The sequence below is a fragment of the Sebastes fasciatus genome, chromosome 24 (assembly GCF_043250625.1).
Source record: "Sebastes fasciatus isolate fSebFas1 chromosome 24, fSebFas1.pri, whole genome shotgun sequence".
Taxonomy (NCBI): Eukaryota; Metazoa; Chordata; class Actinopteri; order Perciformes; family Sebastidae; genus Sebastes; species Sebastes fasciatus.
The window spans coordinates 12,331,797-12,352,053 of NC_133818.1; the positions used below are offsets into that span (position 1 = coordinate 12,331,797).

The 20,257-nt window shown below is 43.3% G+C and overlaps 1 protein-coding gene across 8 annotated transcripts in view; it reads left to right on the forward strand.

Annotated features, from left to right (window-relative positions):
• Nucleotides 1-20,257, forward strand: part of LOC141763087 (histone deacetylase 4-like) — a 58,427-nt gene that overhangs the window by 16,913 nt on the left and 21,257 nt on the right. For 5 of the 8 annotated variants that reach the window (XM_074627375.1, XM_074627373.1, XM_074627374.1 and 2 more), the window contains 5 exons: nt 9,546-9,859; nt 13,010-13,120; nt 13,408-13,558; nt 15,577-15,700; nt 17,756-17,874. In XM_074627375.1, coding sequence (XP_074483476.1) covers nt 9,546-9,859; nt 13,010-13,120; nt 13,408-13,558; nt 15,577-15,700; nt 17,756-17,874 — 819 coding nt within the window. Of the gene's footprint in view, nt 1-5,490; nt 5,929-9,545; nt 9,860-13,009; nt 13,121-13,407; nt 13,559-15,576; nt 15,701-17,755; nt 17,875-20,257 lie in introns of those variants that run through there. The other 3 variants (XM_074627371.1, XM_074627372.1, XM_074627377.1) reach the window with 2 other exon arrangements.

Consider the following 20,257-nt stretch of genomic DNA (forward strand, 5'->3'; position numbering starts at 1 on the left):
AAATTGTTCTCTCCAAATCCCCATCTGCTGCAAGCACTCTGTCTCCTTCGCACAGTCAAAACATCACTACTGTATTTACTTCCTCCATACAAATCACAGGCGTGAGATGGAGCTGTGTGGAGGAGAGAAATGAAAGGGGGCACAGATGGAGATGAGGTAATCTGGAGCAGAAATGAGTCTGAGGTAATACATGCATAATGCATTATCTCATTCTATAACGAGAGATTCAATTCTTCTGTGCGTTTCGTTTAAAAACAAAACTGTAAATAGTAAAAGTGTGATTCATAATTTACTCCCCATGCTGCTCTTTAGTGTCTCTGGTGCCAGAGAGCAGCAGGAAGCAGGAAGCCAGCCTGTTGCTTGGGAAGAGCAAATAAATAACTTACTTTGACCCGAAGTATCTTCGCTGAAGCCTCCTCTCATGTTGTTGTCGGGGTTATGTTCTGCGTGTCCTCCGGCGAGGCTGATCAAATATTGAAATTCACTGGAGTGACTTCATCAGATATTCTGGAAATCTGTTGTCTTGGATACGGAGCTGAGGCAGCGTGTGTGACCCGGACCGCTTGGATGTGCACCTGTCTAAGAGCATTTACACTCTGCAGCCTCCTCGTAGAACATACAATCGTTGCATCGTTATAGTCTTAAATGCTTTGTCATCTAATCTTTCTGTAATCAGATCCTGGCAGATGCATTTGAGCACAGAAGAGCGCAGGGCGCTTTCTTTTGGGATGCAAAGCCAGCGGTCGCTGCACCTGCGGGGAGATTCATGACTCGAAGGAAAGTTTGGTTTCACACAAAGTAGTGCTGGTTGTTTCAAATAACGGTGCTCATGATTTATTTAACCGTTAACTTGACCTCGTGCCAAGGAAGGAAAGGCCGTAAAAGACTGTGTTTGAGCTTTTGAGCTTCTCAAATGTCAAGATTCTTCACTGGTTTGGGCTGTTGGTCGGATAAAATTTGAAGATGTCTCCTTTGGAATGTTGTTTTGTTTTTAAAGATGTTCTTTTGACATTTTTCACCTTTAATGGACAGAGGGAAGTGTAGAAACAGACTGGAATGGGGATGAGATACAACAAAGGTCCCACAGCTGGAATCCATTCAGGGACGTTGCGGTTACGTGGTGTGTGCTGTAACCATTCGGCTTCCACGGCGCTTCTATGATGAGCATTTTTCACTGTTTTCTCACATTTCATTGACTCAAAAAATGTACAGCAGATTAAAAGCCGTTTCTCACCAGTGCAATGCGGTAAATCCGCATTCAAATTTCCTGCGTGACAACTCTGCATACGGGGTCCAGTGCGAATTATCTGCATTTATTACACGGCTGTGTTGAATACTCGATTCTGATTGGTTAATCACGGCATTCTGCGGTTTTTATTTTCTTTATAGCAGACCGTTGCTATGTATAACAGACCGTTGCTATATATAACAGACCGTTGCTACGTATACTCAGACCGGTGCTATGTATACTCAGACCGGTGCTATGGGCGCAGCTCTGATGTCGGACTCTGGAGGACCGGTTTTGTGTCAAAATATTGATTTCTTCAGTGAGTAGCCGTATAATAAGCGGGATAATGTACAGCGGGGCGATGAGAGTGCAGCACTGATTAGCTATTGTGGCTTACCTCTTTCCGTGACCAACCTATAACGTTAGCAGGTGCATATCAGCTACATCACTATCTTCATCAGCTGCTCGGCGACCTCGAGCCATATTGTTCTTTATTTGGTTGTTGAGGTCGTGTTAGTGTTTGTCGTACATTATTGGGTGTTGAGAAGGGGACGGCCTGTTGTTATCCCAAAACACCAATAGTCCGATTGGACCGGAAAAGGCCCATTTGTCCGACAGTTTGTTACCCCGAAAACAAAGTCTACAGAATGTCCTTAAAGCCAAGGTCTTCAAATTGTTTGTTTTGTCTGACCAACAATCCAAAACCAAAGCTGGAACACGGGAATGTTTGGAAGTGTAATGTGGTATGAAGACGGGGCATATTTAATCTAAAATCTTCATCTGTCTGCATGGATTAAAGATGTGTTCAACCAGTGCTGGTTTACAGGGCTCAGCTCTCACAAAGGTCAAGCTTAAAATACCAGTACACATACTCATAGACCTGGACGCGTCCCTGCACGTACTGCACCTCAACCGCCACACGTCGTCCTCCTCTTGTGTCTCGGCATTCACCCGCCTCTTAAGCTGCGGCGCTGCAGACCGTTGCATGATGTCACCGAGACCGCGACAAGTCGGCGCTTGCTTTTGGCAGAACGAGCCTCGCTGCACCTCTACACGTCCCTCCTGTTCCTTTCCCTTCCCTGTCAGACTCTCGTTCCTTAAGAGGTCACAGTGATCACAATCAGCCTTTGCTGGATTATCATCTCTAGGAGTTTTGCACCGAGGCAAAACTCCTAATTCACAGCAGCTGAGAGAGTCAGCGGGAGAAAGTAACGTAGGCGGATGTTCACGCAACCCACCCTCAGAGACCAATCAGTAAGCCGACCGCAGCTATTTTTCCACCATCAACAGATGTGCTACTTGTTGCCTCTCATCTCACCCTGCTGCTAAATTCACCGTGAAACCCGGCACAGAATATCTCCTCTTCTTTGGCTTTTTTAAAAAAAAGAAAGAAACAGATCTCCCGCTCTAAACAGCTCCACTCGGCTCAGTATGACATCTATTAAGCCTAACGAGTGTGGAGCTCAGGCGGTCGGACCGTGGGATACACACTCGGCGAACCGAGACTCAAATCAGAGACGCCAGCCCTCTGCATTGTCTGGTATAAATAGATCTGCAATTGGAGCCAGAAGAGTTGTGGAGTGCGCCCGAGGGGTTGTAAACAGATTGTGATTTGTTGCGGGGAGATGGATGGAAGAAAGGTGGGAGGGAGAGCCGCTGAACGGGGAAGGACGAAGGGAAGTAGGGCCGGAGGATAGGGCACACTACCAACCTTGAGACCTCAAAAATAATAGGGAGGATTTCAGAGCCAAAGTGGGGAAAATTAGAGTTTCAGAGACTTTGTTTCCTGCATTCTGGTGACTTTTAAAGAATAAAAACAACAAAATAATAAGTACACTGCAACAGCATTTCTTGGTAAATTGGCCTACTTTTAATTTCACTTTTAATTCTCGGGAAAGAAAGCTGAATCATTTGCCCCTCTGGCGTGAACTTACAAGGCTAGTATTCATCAGTTTTCATTCATTCATTCATTCCTTTGAGTATTTCTTTCTCAGTACTCTCCATTTTCCTCTCCTTCTCTCACTCATTGAAGGATTTTTCAGACACAACGTGACAACGGCACCTCTGAAACCCACTATTTCCATTGGCTTACGCCACGGCGGCTTTGCTGTGATGCTGTGATGCTGTGATGCTGTGATGCTGTGATGCTGCGATGTGCGGCGAGCGCAGCTCAAACCGCGCTGCAGTGTTGCAAGTAGCTTTTCCTCCGCCGGGAAAAGACATTTGATGTAGCTCTGTTGCCGTCCGGGTGGAAACAGTAGGGTTTATACACACTGTACAGAAACAGAAACATGTTGAGATAACAAAAAGTAAAAAAAAAAAAGGTGAGAAATATTGCTATAAATCGAGAGAAATGTGACCCTTGGAGGAAACTGGGAGAGGGAATTGAAAAGTCTCCCGGGAAAATCGTAAGGGTTGGCGAGTATGGAGAGGAAGGAAGGTTCAGCTGAAGATTGAACAAGCTTCCAAAGAGTGGTAGTAACGTCACAAATGCACAGTGGCGGAGAGGCCCTTTTTGCGCTGAAATCCTGACTTCCTGTCGTGGAGATCCCCTCTCATGCTTAAAAAATGTTCCAAACCGAAGGAAACTTTTAAAAGCTCAAAGGAAAGAAGAGAATAGGAGCAGACGTGTGAGGTCTCCACTCTGCTTTAGAGAAAATACCTTCAGTTTGACAACCTGGAATTGAACTGCTGTTGATCCAGGTGAGCTTGTCAGTTGCGTAAGACTCGTGGAAGCTCCCCCGCTCTCCCTCGAGACGGCACGTTCGTCTTTGTTTTGCCCCCATAACGTCTCCTATCTGGCACACATCTGTAAACTGAGGTACCCGTTTGACGTCACCGCTGCTACACAAAGATGTGCTGATACCGAGCTGGGTAGTTCAGTTTGTGTTGTGTGTTTTGACCTTTGAACTTGATCCGTTACAGATTTATTTGCATTATTTATTAATTAATCTCTTAATTATTTTCTCGATTACTTGATCAATTGTGTTGTTAAAAAATGCATATTCAAATTGCTTAAATGTGTCCAGCTAACAGTTTATTATAAATTAAGACAAGAAACTCTTGCATTTTTGCTTAACAAAATACTTAATCGGTTATTAGAAATTAATATTTCTGTCGATCGATTAATTAAGTAAACAACTAACATATTGTTTCACAGTTATTTTCATTTTAGCCGAACCATCTATTGCAAAAAGATTCCTTGAAATCTTCGCAGCAAAAGATTCTTTATACGTTTTTTTATTTGCACATATACAACAACAACAACATAAACCAGATCATAGACGTAAAACAGATGTGACAGGACAGGAAACAAATGTTAACTAGTAAGTAAAACATGATTTAGCAAAATGCAAAGAAAGTAAATGATAAAAAAGAAACCCACAAATTAACCAAATCAGCAGACAAAACACACATAAAAACACAAATTCATGCACACACAAACAGAACTTGTCAGAATAAGAGACCTGTACAGTACTGGGATACAAGACTACAGTAGCAGTAGTAGTAATCAAGTAGGGGTCATTTACAAAGCAACAGTATGCCTAATAATAATAACAGTATTCTGTGTTTCAGAGGATGTAGCGGACTTAGTCTTAATGCCAGAATGAAACTACTGGTTTCATATGAAACTGGAAAACCTAAGGAATCCACTGGTACCAACCATGTCATGTTAGATTTTTGGAAATAACCCCAAATAACACTCCAAAGAAGCGAGGAAAAACTAGCATGGTCATTTTCAAAGGGGTCCCCTTGACCTCTGACCTCAAGATATGTGAATGAAAACTCTGAGAGTGAAAACTGTATCTTATTAGATAAAACAGAGGTGGAAAAACTGCATAATTTGCAGTTGAAAGAAGGTAATAAATCACAATATATCTTATCGCAGAATGTTTAAAATGGCACTAAGATCGTATCATGACTTAAGTATCTTGATAATATCATATCGTGGGGACTCTGATGATTCCCTCTCCTATAATCAAGACATAGTTGTTTCTGAAAAGAAACAATAACAAGCACGTATCTAATACTAATCCCTAATTTGAGTATGATCCTCTCCAGTATTTGAATATGTGGGGATGTCCTTACTCGGCTTCGCCTGAAACCATCTTGTGGTTTTATTTGTTTGGGAAATGCAGGCAAATTCTAGGCCAGGAATCTGAGTATTATAGCACACGAGAGAGAAAGAGAGGGAGATGGTTATTAGAAGTGGAAGGAGGGGGGGGGCATGCAGCTGAATGGGACGCCTGGCAGAGATATTTGATGCACTACAACCGGCGTGGAGGGTTTTCCTCGGCCTCAGAAGCGAGGAGAGCAGGTCGAGCGGGGAGAAGAGCAGAGAGGGTGAAGAGAGAGAGAGTGTGTGTGTGTGTGTGTGTGTGTGTGTGTGTGTGTGTGTGTGTGACGTTGGTTCCTGGAAAAGCAGAGGGCTGCAGAATAAACAGGCTGCATGCCTGAGACTGCCCTGTGATGTCACCACTGGGCAAACGAGGGACGAGGGGAGGAGAGAGAAGAGAGAGAGAGAGAGAGAGGAGAGTGAGAGAGTGAGAGAGAGAGAGACGCCCATCAGGTTAAACAGGAGAGCCGAGAGTGACGGAGGTGAAGAGCAAGAGAGGAGCAGGAAAAGGGAGTCATCCCCTGTTGTAGCAGACTGAAGGAGGAAAGGGAGGAGGAGAGGAAGAGGAGGAGAGCACTGATGGGTACGTTTAACGACGCCACCTCTCTCTCTTCTTTCTCCTCTCTTTTGTGCGGCGAGCAATTAGCGCTGGCGGTGTGACAGAGATGCCGGGCGAGGTGTGTTTGTGCATTTTGCGTCACCGTCACCATCACCATCACCATCACCATCACCATCACCATCAATAAAGCGCGCAAGGCTGTTTGTGTTTGTGCCGGGGACTCGATATCCGTAGAGGAACATTTTGTACGAGGGTGTGTGTGTGTGTGTGTGTGTGAGAGAGAGTTATGGATTTGCATTCGCCAAGATTGGAGCTTTGACAAGTGCAGTTTTCTGTCACAATCATGTCCTCGCTTTCTGTCCTTTTCTATCATCTCTGACGCAAAATGATCTCTAATATTAGATAAGAAAAAAGGACCAGAAAAATGCTATTTTTCCAGACGTCAGCAGTCACAGTGCATGTTTACCTTTGACGTCAGCGTGAAGACCTTAATGTGGAGTCCTTCGCTACTTCCAGCCTGCATTGACTCAAACTGCAGTGTGACTCACACGGATCAAGGTAAAATGGTGACATAACTGCAGGAAGTTAGTGAGAACTTAAAAATTTCTAAATGTCACTGTAAATGCAACGTTTTTTCGCGCTGTGATGCAAACTTTCTCCACAGAGTGATTCACGCCTGTAGGAGTCGGTCTCCACTAACAAGCCCCCTCTCTACTTCCCTTCCCGTCTCATCAACTGCCAAACTGTAGCCGCCGTCGCCTCTAAAAACGAGCAGGGGCCAGAGAACAGCCAGAAAACCGAGGGCGTCACTGCATTTAATTAAATATCGGATACCTTGTTAGTCAGATTCACAAATAGCAAAACACTTGAATCTCCTGTTCATGGAAGGAAGTTAATAGTGGAAAAAAAGGACGTGACAAAGGGGAATGAAAGAAGGCATCTCAGGCCGGGGAAATGTCAAACCTCATGTCCTGCGGGTTGAGGCTAATTTTCACTTTGGACGCATTGTAGGCAGATTAGACTGCGTCGACTCACATGTTGTTGTCATCCCCCTGCATGACGACAAAGGGGAAATTTGTCAAGTAATTAATACTCTTATCAACATGGGAGTGGGCAAATATGCTGCTTTATGCAAATATATGTCTATATTTATTGTTGGAAATCAATTAACAACACAAAACAATGACAGATATTGTCCAGAAACCCTCACAGGTACTGCATTTAGCATAAAAAATATGCTCAAATCATAACATGGCAAACTGCAGCCCAACAGGCAACAACAGCTGTCAGTGTGTCAGTGTGCTGACTTGACTATGACTTGCCCCAAACTGCATGTGATTATCATAAAGTGGGCATGTCTGTAAAGGGGAGACTCGTGGGTACCCATAGAACCCATTTTCATTCACATATCTTGAGGTCAGAGATCAAGGGACCCCTTTGAAAATGGCCATGGCAGTTTTTCCTCACCAAAATGTAGCGCAAGTTTGGAGTGTTATTTAGCCTCCTTCGCGACAAACTAGTATGACATGGTTGATATCAATTGATTCCTTAGGTTTTAGCCTTAAAACTGAACCCACTGCAAAACCGGTAAAATCGCAAGTTGTGTTAATGCGTTAAAGAAATGAGTGGCGTTAAAACGAATTTGCATCAACATGTTATTATCGCTCAACAGCCCAAGTTGACATGCTTTAATGTTCAAAAAACGCTTTACTTATCTCATACTGTCTGTGCTGCAGCAGCACCTTTTCACCTCTCGTCTGAAACGCTCTGTTTGAGCTCCTGCCCCGCCCCCAAAAAGACCCAGTCTGCTCTGATTGGTCAGCTGGTTCACTCTGTTGTGAATGGTGAACCGATTCAAAATCATCTGACTCCGCTCCAGCTCCGCTCTAACTAGCTTTGTTTGAGGGCGTACCAAACTAGCTGCTAGGCAGGTATTATGCAAAAATGTTACATGGTGACATCACCATATTACGGAAGAAAAGGAGGGACTTCAAGCAAAGTGTTTCAGGCAGTTCAGGAGCAGCGTTTCTCCCTTTGGCGTGGATTTAGGGGCTTGTAACTTTGCAGACATTTTACATGCACAAACAACTATATAACACATTAAAGGAAAGGGAAAAAGCATAATAGGTACCCTTTAAAGGCGAGTGAAGCTGTTTGGATGCACAGTTATAGTTCATCTGCTCTTTAAAAGATCTTCTATGGATTCTTTACGGCTTTATTTTTCAAACGTGGCACGTCTCGGAGAGTGATGTATCGTAGATCAAGTCGGGGCCCAACAGATGCAGGATGCTTGGTCCCGTCTCAACATTTGGAAATGAAAAGATATCAAAGATATCAGCAATTTTCCAATAAAGATGCTTCTAGGAAGAGAGATGTGTCTGTTTCTTGTCAGTTTGTTATAGCGGGGCCTGAGTGGCTATTTGACAAGTGTATTTATGATCATTGAAGGCTCCTTAAAGGCACTTTCACACATCAATTTGTGTGATTCAGTCCAAAGATTGAGTGCAAGTGTGCCATCGTAAAAATAATCATGAGAAATCTCTCCAGGTTTTAGGCGTACTGGATAATGCTCGCTGTGTATTTTCTGCGTTTGTTTGGGCGTTCGTGTGGCTCCCTAACCCCGCCGTTAAGTGTGCCTGTGATGGCGTGTTTGCCTCTTTATTAACACAAAGTTCCAGGCAAGTATCTCTGGCTCTCGCCGCGCTCTCTGTAAACATGTAGGGCAAATAATCAGCCAATCGGCTCCTATTTATTCAGATTTAATGGGGAGGAAACGGCGTGATTGGAAGGCTTCCTGTGCAGTGATTTGTGGGTGGCTGGACCCGGCTCAAGGTCTGGGGTCAATGCAATCTTTGTCAGATGTCGCCGGGTGCTTCGCGTGTAGCTGCAGCATCAGTCATGGGTCTTGTATGTGTTTGCATTCGCTGCCGATGTGAAGCTTTATTGATTCCCGGGAGAAGATTATGTCATCACAAAGAGGTCAGAGGTCAGGGTTTTGAAAAACACTCCAAAAACGGAAGATGATCGCCACACAAGCTGATACGGATTGATTACTTTTGACCAAGATTTAGACAAATAACAGTCAATACTTCTCAATTCCAGGCATCTATTATGTTGCACACGGCTATAAAGGGTCTGCTAATTAGATTTATCACCCCGATATCGCTGTTTTGTGTGTTTTGTTAAGCGTATCGGCTACATTTTGATAGCAGTTTTTAATCCTTATACTGTCAATTGAACGCATATTTTAAAACAGACGTGCGCACCATGTGTTTCTGTATGCAACGACTGTATTTCCTTTATTAAAGTTGCAGAAAAGAAGCTGAAAATTAGAGAACTTATTAATTAAAAAACCACAAAGCTTTGAGTCACTTTGATGCTTCAGAGTTTGATGCTGCTGCCAGATATATCGCTGCTGTTCGGTGCCAACAGGTATCTTTTTTATCTCTGCATCCCCGAGCAGGTACATTAAATATCATTTTTGAAGAGCTTTGATTTAATCCCATTCAGCTGCACAATGTCTCTCCCTCTCTAACTGTGGCTTGTAGATTCAGCAATTTCTTGCTTTACAGTAGTGAGTCCGAGGGTTGATCCAACATTTAAAGAACAGCTGTATGATTGCAACTCCGTCTCCCTTCCAGTGGACATCAACTCGGCGCTGCCCCTGCGTCTCCCTCCCGCCGCCATCCCCATGGACCTGCGCGTGGACCATCATCACCAGCAGCAGCAGCAGCAGCAGCAGCAGCAGCAGGTGTCCTCGCTCTCCCCGCCCGGCCAGCAGTCGTCCGGCGGCAGCGTGGTGGGGTCGTCGTTGCGCGAGCAGCAGCTGCAGCAGGAGCTGCTGACCCTGAAGCAGAAGCAGCAGATCCAGCGGCAGATCCTCATCGCCGAGTTCCAGCGGCAGCACGAGCAGCTGTCCCGCCAGCACGAGGCCCAGCTCCAGGAGCACATTAAGGTATTTTCTGAAGGGTTAATTTGGCCTTTATTTTCCAGAAAAGTAGCATCATCTATCATTAAAGCCAACAGCAGCTAACATAAACTGCTGTACGAAAGTACAATTTTATTTAACACACAGCAGCAGCAGACTCGCAGCCCGAACCTATTTAAAACTAAACAAAGCAGAGCTCTTGATTTAGTCCGCCGCGGGATTCTTCATTAACAGACTGAACTCACCAGCAGCTCCGTCAGCTTTAAATCACGCTGCTGCGAGTAAAGAGGGAGAACAACTTCAGGGATGGATAACAGCGATGTTTAGATCCAGGAAAGAGTGGTGGACTTTTGTAGCGCTGGTGGTGCGTTACACAACTAAACCCAGACTCACCTTAAATATCCTGTATGTCCATGTAGCAGATAGAAGCTATACGTCATCATATCGTAGTGACCTGGAAACACAAAGTGAATCTAGATCAGCCCGCCCACTCTGTGGAGCTCTAATACATCAGGGCCCCGCTGAGCTCCTGTGGGGCTGAAATGTCATATAAAGATATTCCTGTGTTTGTTCTGTTTTAGAATATTATTCCTGCCATGATATGAATTGTAATACACGCAGATTCACTTGTTTTTATCAGGACTTCGTAGTAGTGAAATGTCTAAAAATGGATTGAGGGGGCAGGAGATTAGATCGCAACGTGTAGGATTACATTAGTTTGAATTTAATGATTTTAATTCCTCACGTGCAACTTGATTCATACCGGACGGCTTTCTTTTATTCCTTTCTTTCTCGTGTACGTCCTTCTGTCATCCTGTCTTCCTTCTTTCCTCTCTTCCTTCCTTACTGTCTTTCTGTATTCCTTCTTTCTTCCCTTCCTTCCTCTCCTACTCCTTTACTTCTGTCCTTCCTGTCTTCTCTCTTGATTTTCCTTTTCCTTCATTACTTCCGGTCTACTTGTTTTCCCTCTTTCCTCTCTTTCTTCCTTCTCTCCTCCCTTCCTTTCTTCCTATCTATCTGCCCTTCATTTCCCCTTCCTTTCCTCCTGGTTTCCTTCTTTCTTCACTTACTTCTTTCCTCTCTTCCACCCTTCTTGTTTTTAATGTTTCTCTTCCTTCCTGTCCTTTTCTTCCTTCTCTTCCTGTCCTTCATTTCCCCCTCCCTCTCCTACTCATTTACTTCTTTCCTCTCTTCCTTCCTTACTGCCTTTCTCTCCTCCCTTCTTTCCTGTCTCCTTTCTTTCTTATCTTCCATCTCCTCTTCCTTTATTTCTTCCTGTCACCCTTCTTGTCTTTCTTTCTGTCATCTTCTCTTCCTTCCTTCTATTGTGTCTCCCTTGCTTTCCTGTTTCTTTCCTCCCTTTCGTTCTTCCTTACTGACTTCCTCTTGTCCTCCTTCCCTCTCGTTCTTCCTTCACTCCTTCCTTCCTATCTTCACTTCTTTCTTTCCTCTCTTTCTTTGTTCTTCTCCAACACCTTTACTTCTCTCATCTCTTCCTGTCTTCTTTCTTCTCTTTCCCCTTCTGGTTTTCTTTCTTCCCTCTCTTCCTTCATTCTCGCCTCCCTTCCTTTCTTACTCTCTTCCTTCTCTTCCCTCCTTCTGTCTTTCATTTTTCCCTTCCTTTCCTCCCGTTTTCCTTCTTTCCTCTCTCCCTTCCTTCCTGTCTTTCTGTATTCCTTCTTCCTTCACTTCCTTTCTTCTTTTCCCTCTCATACTCTTTTACTTCTTTCCTCTCCTTTCCTCCCTTCCTGTCTTTTTTCTTGCCTCCTTTTTCTTACTGCCCTTCTAGTTTTCATTCTCTTTCATTCTCCTTCTCTTCCCTCTTTCCTGTCCTTTATTTTTTCCCTTACTTTCCTCCTGTTTTCCTTCTTTCTTCAGTTCCTTCCTCCCTCTCCTACTCCTTTACTTCTTTGCTCTCTTCCTTCCTTACTGCCTTTCTCCTCCCTTCTTTCCTGTCTCCTTTCTTTCTTATCTTCTATCTCCTCTTCCTGTCATCCTTCTTGTCTTCTCTTACTGTCATCTTTCTCCCTTACTTTCCTGTTTCTTTCCTTCTTCCTTCCTGACTTCCTCTTGTCCTCCTTTCCACTCACTCCTTTCCTTCCTCTTCTTCTCTTTGTCCTCTCCTAATGAAAAAGCCATGTTGCAGATGCTTCAGGCACATCTCACATTGTCCCCCTGCAGGTCAACATGGACTCTAGTATCTTGTCCTCTCGTCGGGTCGTCCTGTGATGATGACTGCTGCTGTCTGAAGGGCCGTCTGCCCTGCGGTGGGGCTGCAGGACCTCCTTAGGTGGAGGCCGCTGACGCACAGCCGGAGCAGGGCGGCCCGGCCTCAATCAGCCCCATTCACACACACAAACATTAAAACACACACGCAGTCACACGCATGCCCAGTGTGCTTCCACATTAGGGGCAGCCACACACACACACACACACTTATGAATGTCTGCAAACACACACATTACTTGGGAACCCTCATAAAGTGATCGCAGTATCTGTGTGTGCGTCTCTGGTCTGTTGAGTCACAGGGGTTTTGTGTGTGTGTGTGTGTGTGTGGGTGTGTGTGTGGGGAGGTTACTTTGAGCCTTCCCACCCACTCAATCCCCCGATCCCCACCGTTGATTGAGAGGCTCCGGGGCTGGACGCGGGCCAGAGATCCGATTTGCTTTTCTCACGAGCCCCGCCTCACCTTCCCCCCTCACCTTCAGCCCCGCTCATTTATTCACCGACTCGTCTCAAACATTTGATTCGCCCTCACGGTAAACAGAAGAGTGCGTCCCGGCGACTGAGCGTCTATTTACCGTGTTTAAAAAAGTTGATTACGCGCAGTTACAGTAAACTGATCAAATATTGCCATTGGGGCGCGTGATGATAAGAGGAAGAGGAGGGCAGAGTGTCGGCTCCTTGGCACGTCAGAAAGAGGTCATTATGGAGCTGGCTGAGTGCAAGCGCAGACAGCTTGCCTATTTATTGTATATTACAGCGACATTAAAGAGTAATTGGGACTCTGGAAGTCGAAGAAATATATTCGAAGCAGCTTTCAGTGTGCATTTGTAGCATCTAATTGATGCTCTTATCCACAGTGACTCACCGGGTCTCATTCAAGGACACTTCAGTGAGGCGAAGAGGTGTTTGTGAGCACATTTGGGCTTTTATTTTTGACCTTTTTTGTTACAGGATAAACCAAGCCACAGTCGGGTCTGTTCCTTCAGGCCTGAAGTCGGCAGATTTCTACATTTAAGGCCCCTAACAGATGCTCTTCTCTCTCTTTTCTGGAGCGACGAGGAAGTGAGCAGATTGGATTATGTGTCCTGCTAAAGCCTCATCCCCAGTTAAATTGTTTATATTTATTCAAAGGCCCGAGGTTCTTATAGAATTGCAAAGGTTTTATTTAATAGCTTCAAACAGCTGTCGGACTTAATTATTTCAGATGGCAACTTACCAGGAGTGGAATGTAAACAGATGTTTAAAAACGAGAAAGTACTGGATTAATTAGATCAGAAAACAACGATGAAGTGATCTGATGAAGTCAAAGTTTTTTCGCTGACACGACATGTGATGTTTTCTTCCTGCAGCAGCAACAGGAGCTGCTGGCATTGAAGCACCAGCAGGAGCTGCTGGAGCACCAGAGGAAGATGGAGAACCACCGTCTGGAGCAGGAGCTGGAGAAGCAGCAGAGGGAGCAGAAACTGCTGCTGCTCAAGAACAAGGAGAGGGGGCAAGAGAGTGAGTAGCACGTCGGCCTAATTCCAATCCGGTCCCTACACCTTTCAAACCGGAACCAGCATTCTTCTCTTATATTATGAAAACAGTTCACCGAAATATGATTCTGAAAACATGTTATGAAATAAGCCGTGCAGCTGCTGATTCTGTCTTCGTTATAGATCGACAGCAGATAGTTTAAACGTTTCTGGGGAGTTTCCAGAGACGGCGAGTCACGCCAGAAGCCCCCGATTTGCATAAAGTAGCCTAGACCTCAACTTAATGCAAATGAGGAGCGGCAAACGTGACGCCCCGTCTCTCGAAATCGAGCCGCCACGCTACCAGAATGCATTGCACGGCTGCTTACATAGACAATGAATGGAAGGCGTGGAAAGGACAGACGCTGTGGACACGTACCATAAATATACAACACTTTACAATCAAATGGACACGTCACCGTTTCTGAAAGCTCTGAGTTTATGAATTGTGACGTGTTTGTTGATGTCAGAAATGACGTTTGCAATTCCCAATTGCAAACGGAGTGGAAGTGGAATTGGGCCTTACAGTACTGAAACAAGATGGAAAATTGAGGAAATCCAAAGTTAAGTTTGTCCACCAGACATCCTTCACAATAACTAGAAGCTGCTTTTTAGCTTCAAACAAAAAAACACATTTCTAGTTGAAATTCAAACAATATCTCACCGTCCATGCAGCACGTAGTCACACATCGCCACACAAAGAGAAATGTTGGAGGACAAGAGAATTGCTTTTGTTGGTGAAATCACTGTAACAGGATTCACACCTCTTGTCAGAAATTCTGCACTAAAGATATCAGGAAACCAGCTCCAGCGTGACCGTCAAACATCACATCTTAAACCTGAATGTGTTAGTAAATGTTTCTGGGACAAAAAGTTGCCAGAGTCTGAACAGCTTAGCAAGAACTCTTCATTCAAACCGCTCCATGGTTGAAAGGACCGTGTGTGTGTGTGTGTGTGTGTGTGTGTGTGTGTGTGTGTGTGTGTGTGTGTGTGTGTGTGTGTGTGTGTGTGTGTGTGTGTGTGTGTGTGTGTGTGTGTGTGTGTGTTTCCATTTTACTTGGAGAACCGGTGTATTTACCGTGGTAAACGAGCTGTATTAGCCGGTGGCCTTGGCGGGGGCTCAGCCAAGTTGTTACCGCTGCCTGCTGGATGTCTCTCAACAGTTCATTGAAAGCGAGTGGACGGGAGTCCTTGAGAGTTTACTATATGGAGAGTGGTTACAGATCGAGGCTGCATCTGTGGGACAGACGCAGTGTGTTTGTGGCAGAAATGTCACTCTTATATATATAAAGTCATTATGGGATGATGTCTGTTCTCAGTATCAATTAATCTGTTGGTGATTTTGTTAATTGATTGATTAATCGTTGGGTCAGAACATGGAGAAAAATGTCCTCAAAAAATATTAATATTAAAACAGAGAAAAGCGACACAGGAGAAGCTGAAACTCAGAGAATGTTTGGTGTATTTGTTTGAACTGTTATCAAAAAAATGTGTTAAAACTAGTAATCTATAATTAATTTCATTTTAAGGAATTAATTAATAATTTTAAGGAGGAAAAAAAAGTCAAAATTCTTTGATTCCAGCTTCTTAAATGTGAATATTTTCCCCACAATGCATTGCGGCTCTTCAGACCGTCCAACGGCGGACTGCGAGGCAGACGGTTTAGATAATTAAAGGTTGGATGAAATAATTACAAATGATGGCGAGTGGCGCGGAAGCTGATTGAGTATGTATTACGTTAGTATGCCATTTTTGAACACGGCCACGCTGTGCAGCCAAATTGTGGAAGATCCTTTTTTGGGGTTTTGATTTATTTCAAACCACCTGAAGGGAAATAAAAAACAGGAAAACTGGATGTTGTGTTAAAAATGAACCTTGTGAGACATTTGAATCATTGCTGCCAGCTGCTCATGATAACTTGGCCTCTTTTTCACAGACCTTCTTGACAGTCGGTGTTTTTTGCCAGTTGGCGTGTTTGTCTCAATTTCTTCTATCCCTCCTCAGGTGCGGTGGCGAGTACTGAGGTGAAGATGCGGCTCCAGGAGTTTGTCCTAAACAAGAAGAAGGCCCTGGCCCAGCGGAGCCTCAACCAAGGAGGCCTCCATAACGACGCTCCCTACTGGTACCGGTGAGTTTCACTTGAATAAATAGAGACGGAGTAGAAAAATAGAAGGTTTAGAGCTGCATTTAGCTTTAACTCATGTCTCACATTGATAAGCTGGAAAACTATTAAAGTGTCATGGCTGCAATGTGAGCAGCAGACTACAGTAGAATGCAGATCATTACGGGTTTAGATGGTATTCCTCTCTCTGACTGCAGCTGAATTATGTATTGGATTGTGTCTTAATCTATCAGCGAGCTTCCCCTCTTCCTCACACATATGAGAGCAGGATATTGGAAGCTGATGATAGGGGGCTCTTACGCCGAAGGCTCGGCCTTGATTGTTTATTGTAGCATCTCTGGAGCTCTTTGCAGGTGTGTACACTTGCCGTTTCCTCTTTGTTCAACGTGCAACGTGCTTTCATTGTCTGAGTAGCATGGAAACACGGTTATGAAAACCAATTTATATTGGTCACGTATATTATTTCCTACTTTCGTGTTTTTTTGGAAGTTATCTAAATGAAATACTCCATCTCTTTTAGTGTTTGTACCGCCTGTCTAATGGGAGGGATTATTGGTCTCCCTGGCTTGTAGCGGTTGAGGAAGTGTTCAGATTGTTTACTTAAAGTTACTACGAGGAACTTTTAACTGGTTATGAAACAGTCTCAATTTGATGCAATGTAGAAATACTCCGTTACAAGTGAGCATCATTTTAGAAGCTGTTTATATGATTTGTATGAAAAAATAACCAACAAAAACTAGTAACGATAGCTGTCAGATCAGCGTAGTGGAGAGGAGAAATACAACTTTTGATCAGAATCAGAAATACTTTACTGAAATTGGGACGTTACAGTTGCTCTTATATAAACATAAAGAAACAAAATGAGAAATAAAGGAGTTTGTTACGTGTTAATTATGTACATAATGCTACAATATATAACTCAATGTATGTGGAGAAATATAAGTAAATAATAAAAATATGAGAATATAAGAAATATGTGCATTAAGACACCACAGTGCAAATAAGTAAATATACAGTGTGATTGAATAAGTGTATTAAACATGAATGCAATAATGGTATAAATAAGAATTAAATATGAATATTTCTTCAAATGTACATTATACAAATAGTCAAGTACAAGTACCTCAAAGTTGTACAGCACAATACAGCTGCACAATATGAGGAAAATATGCAATAACGTTGTCGAATATCAAGATAACGATGTTGCTTGAGAGAAATAAACTGATATTAATGAGTACTCATTTCAGTCTTTCCGTTTACTGCTGGTTATAAAATACAACAAATTGCTTGTTGAATAAAAAAAAAAATAAAGGAAATTATTTCCAACTTTCTGTTATTGAACAAACTTGCACCAATAAAAATAAATTTTTAAAGTGCAGTTTTCTACTGATACTGTATTTCAACTCACTCGTTGTGTTTATTGGGAAAGTTGACATCACGATGATGATAAAAAAAAAACATTATATTGCGCAGCCCTACTGTAAAAAGTGCAGTAAATGTACTTTCCATTGCTGCTGGTTTGTAACATCACCTGACACAACCCTGAAATGTTAAACATCGTAGTGGAGCGCTGGACATCATTTCCAGATTATTTTCTCCATGATTTCATTTGGCACAACTAAAACCATAAAATCAAATACATAACCAAACAGGGTTGCGAAATCTTGATGTGTGACCCAATGAAACACCCACAGGCGTTTACTTCCAACAGCTCAAAGTGATCCAAACGTTCTCTTTCTATATCTGCCCGTGTCTATGCCTTTCTCTCTCTACTCGTCGGACTCACCGGCCCCCTCAGTTCTGGACGAGATGAGTGTGTACATCCGCTTGTCAGGAACATGCATTTGGTCCGAAGCCAACTCGGGCTTAACTTTGCCTGCAAACACCACCTTGTTCTGTAGGCAGGGAACAGATGGCGGCACATGTCTGCAGCCTTGCCAAGGGATTTGCATGATGCGTTAATCATACAGATCTTTGACAGCCATGAAGTTAGTTACTTTGTTCGGATTACCTGTTCGGTCACGTGTCCGCTAAGTTTCTCTTGTGTTTTCATTTTGATAGAAAAACCCAGCACAGCTCTCTGGACCAGAGCTCGCCTCCACAGACCGGTGTGTCCGCCTACAACCACCCTGTGCTGGGCGTCTACAACCCCCGGGATGACTTCCCACTGCGAAAGACCGGTACGCAACACACACACGCTTGCACAGCTGTCTCACATTCAGAGAGGATTACACACAACTATAACGTCCAGTACCGGAGCTGCCAGGCAGACTCACGTCTAGCATAATTCATATGGCATCAGAGCTCGGCGCCATTAATCACATCCACATTAGGCTGTCAGGGTCTCCCAGCGTACCCCACATGAGAGTGTTACAGAGAGTAGGTGGTTCAACAGTTCAACAGAGCGAGAGCGTTTTTTTTTTTTTGCGTTTTAGCACCTGACGTTTTATTAGTTTTTAATAGTTTCTTATCCTCAGGGGTTGTTTTACATCAGATGTTGTTCAGCAACGTCTTAATAAACTTGATTTTGACACTAATAATTACATATCTGTGTCAAAATTGCTCTTTTATCCAAGAGTCACAACAAATCTCCCTTTAAGGTCTATTTTGAACAGATAATACTTGCGAATTAAAAAAATAAATATTTGCGATTAATGGCGATTGAATATATCAATTGACAGCCCTAGTATATATTTCAGATTTTAGATTGTCAGTGACATTCAGCCGCACTCCGATGCTTGCTGTTGTACTATTTTGTGTTGCCGGACCTTCCTGCTGCCTTTAATTCGTTCGATGATTGCATATTAAAACTAACTGGCTCTGACAGGTCCTACGTGACGGCGGTGTCAATTGGGAATCATCACTTCTAGCAGCGCAACAATTACTTTTGGGGTTCCCCAGGGCTCTATTCTGGGCCCTTTTTATTGTTTTCAATCTGCATGATACTTCTGATCTGGGTCAAGTAATTAACATCTGCAATATTTCTTTTCACTGTTATGCTGATGAGACACACAGGAACCCCATCAGACCTCTCCTCAAATGTAAGCGTTGATCTGCGTCCATCGGGTTCATGCTACAAAAAGGAAATCTTTCATGTTTTTTTTCATGACACACACAAACCGTTATACATGTCTTTGTGTCCATTTATTTAACTCATTATTTAGCTAACACATTTCAACCAATTTCTGGTCCAACAGGAGGCCATAAATCCTTGATTTCAATTTCATAAAAACATTTTAGCAACAGCCATTTGGGCACTCAGGAGCCTCGGTAAGAATAAGTCAATTTCTTTAATTTCTACTTTTATTCATGTTTTTTTAAACCCCAGCCATGTAAAAATATAATAATTAGCTTTATTTTCCAAGAAATTAACTGATCAGCTTCAAAAACACAGCAGGCAGGGTAATTACAACATCTGATTTTAAATTGGCTTTAACTTTAACTTTAACTGTTATTGTCCTTTATCTGTTGAGGACTTTGTAATCTTGTATGTATATTAGGGCTGTCAATTGATTAAAATATTTAATCGCAAATTAGTGGCACATTAATATCTGATCAAAATGTAATAAAAAATGTAATAAAAGGGAATGTGTGGGTAAATATGATTGCTTTATGCAAATATGTATATATTTATTATTGGAAATCAATTAACAACACAAAACTGCATGTGATTATCATAAATTGGGCATATCTGTAAAGGGGAGACTCGTGGGTACCCATAGAACCCATCTTGAGGTCAGAGGTCAAGAGACCCCTTTGAAAATGGGTAGGACAGTTTTTCCTTGCCAAAATGTAGCGCACATTTGGGGCGTTATTTAACCTCCTTTGTGACAAGCTAGTATGACATGGTATCGATGGATTCCTCAGGTTTTCTAGTTCCATATGATATACGTATCTTCACTCTAGCTTTAAAACTGAACCTGCTACAACTTCCGAAACATCGATTGTGTTAATGCGTAAAAGATATTAGTGGCGTTAAAACAAATTTGCCTTAACGCATTAACATTGACAGCCCTACTATATATAAAAAAGGTTATTAACAGAGTAGTGCAGTTGAGCTAGCAGCTGTACCACTGCATAGAGAGCACCATGTTTCCTTTTAAATGGGTGACAAATCTTGTCAAAAGTCATTAAAGCTGTACGACGCTGCAGAACGCACCACTGGAATAAAGTTTCCTTGCGGCCGACAATCTAACGTCTTCATGCAGCGTTCAAAGCACAGAGTAAAACCAGCTGTTTGCAGTGTGTTTTTCGTCAGGTGTGTGTATGTGTACAGCTTTCTGTGTGTGTGTGTGTAAAGTGCGGTGGTGTAGCCGTGATGCAGCGGTCGTCTTACAGTGCAATTATTCACTTAGCACGGCGGCAGGCGGCTACAGCCAGCCCTGTTGACTCTGAGCCTTCGGGCTGCTGGCTACGACAGCAGATAGACCACAGTTGACACTGGCCCACACAGCCACATTCCTCCCTGGGAGAGGGGAAGAAGAAGAGAGGGAGGAAGAGAGGAGGAGGAGGAGAAACTGAAGAGTGAAAAGGGAGGGAAGTAGAACAGTGATAATCAGGAAG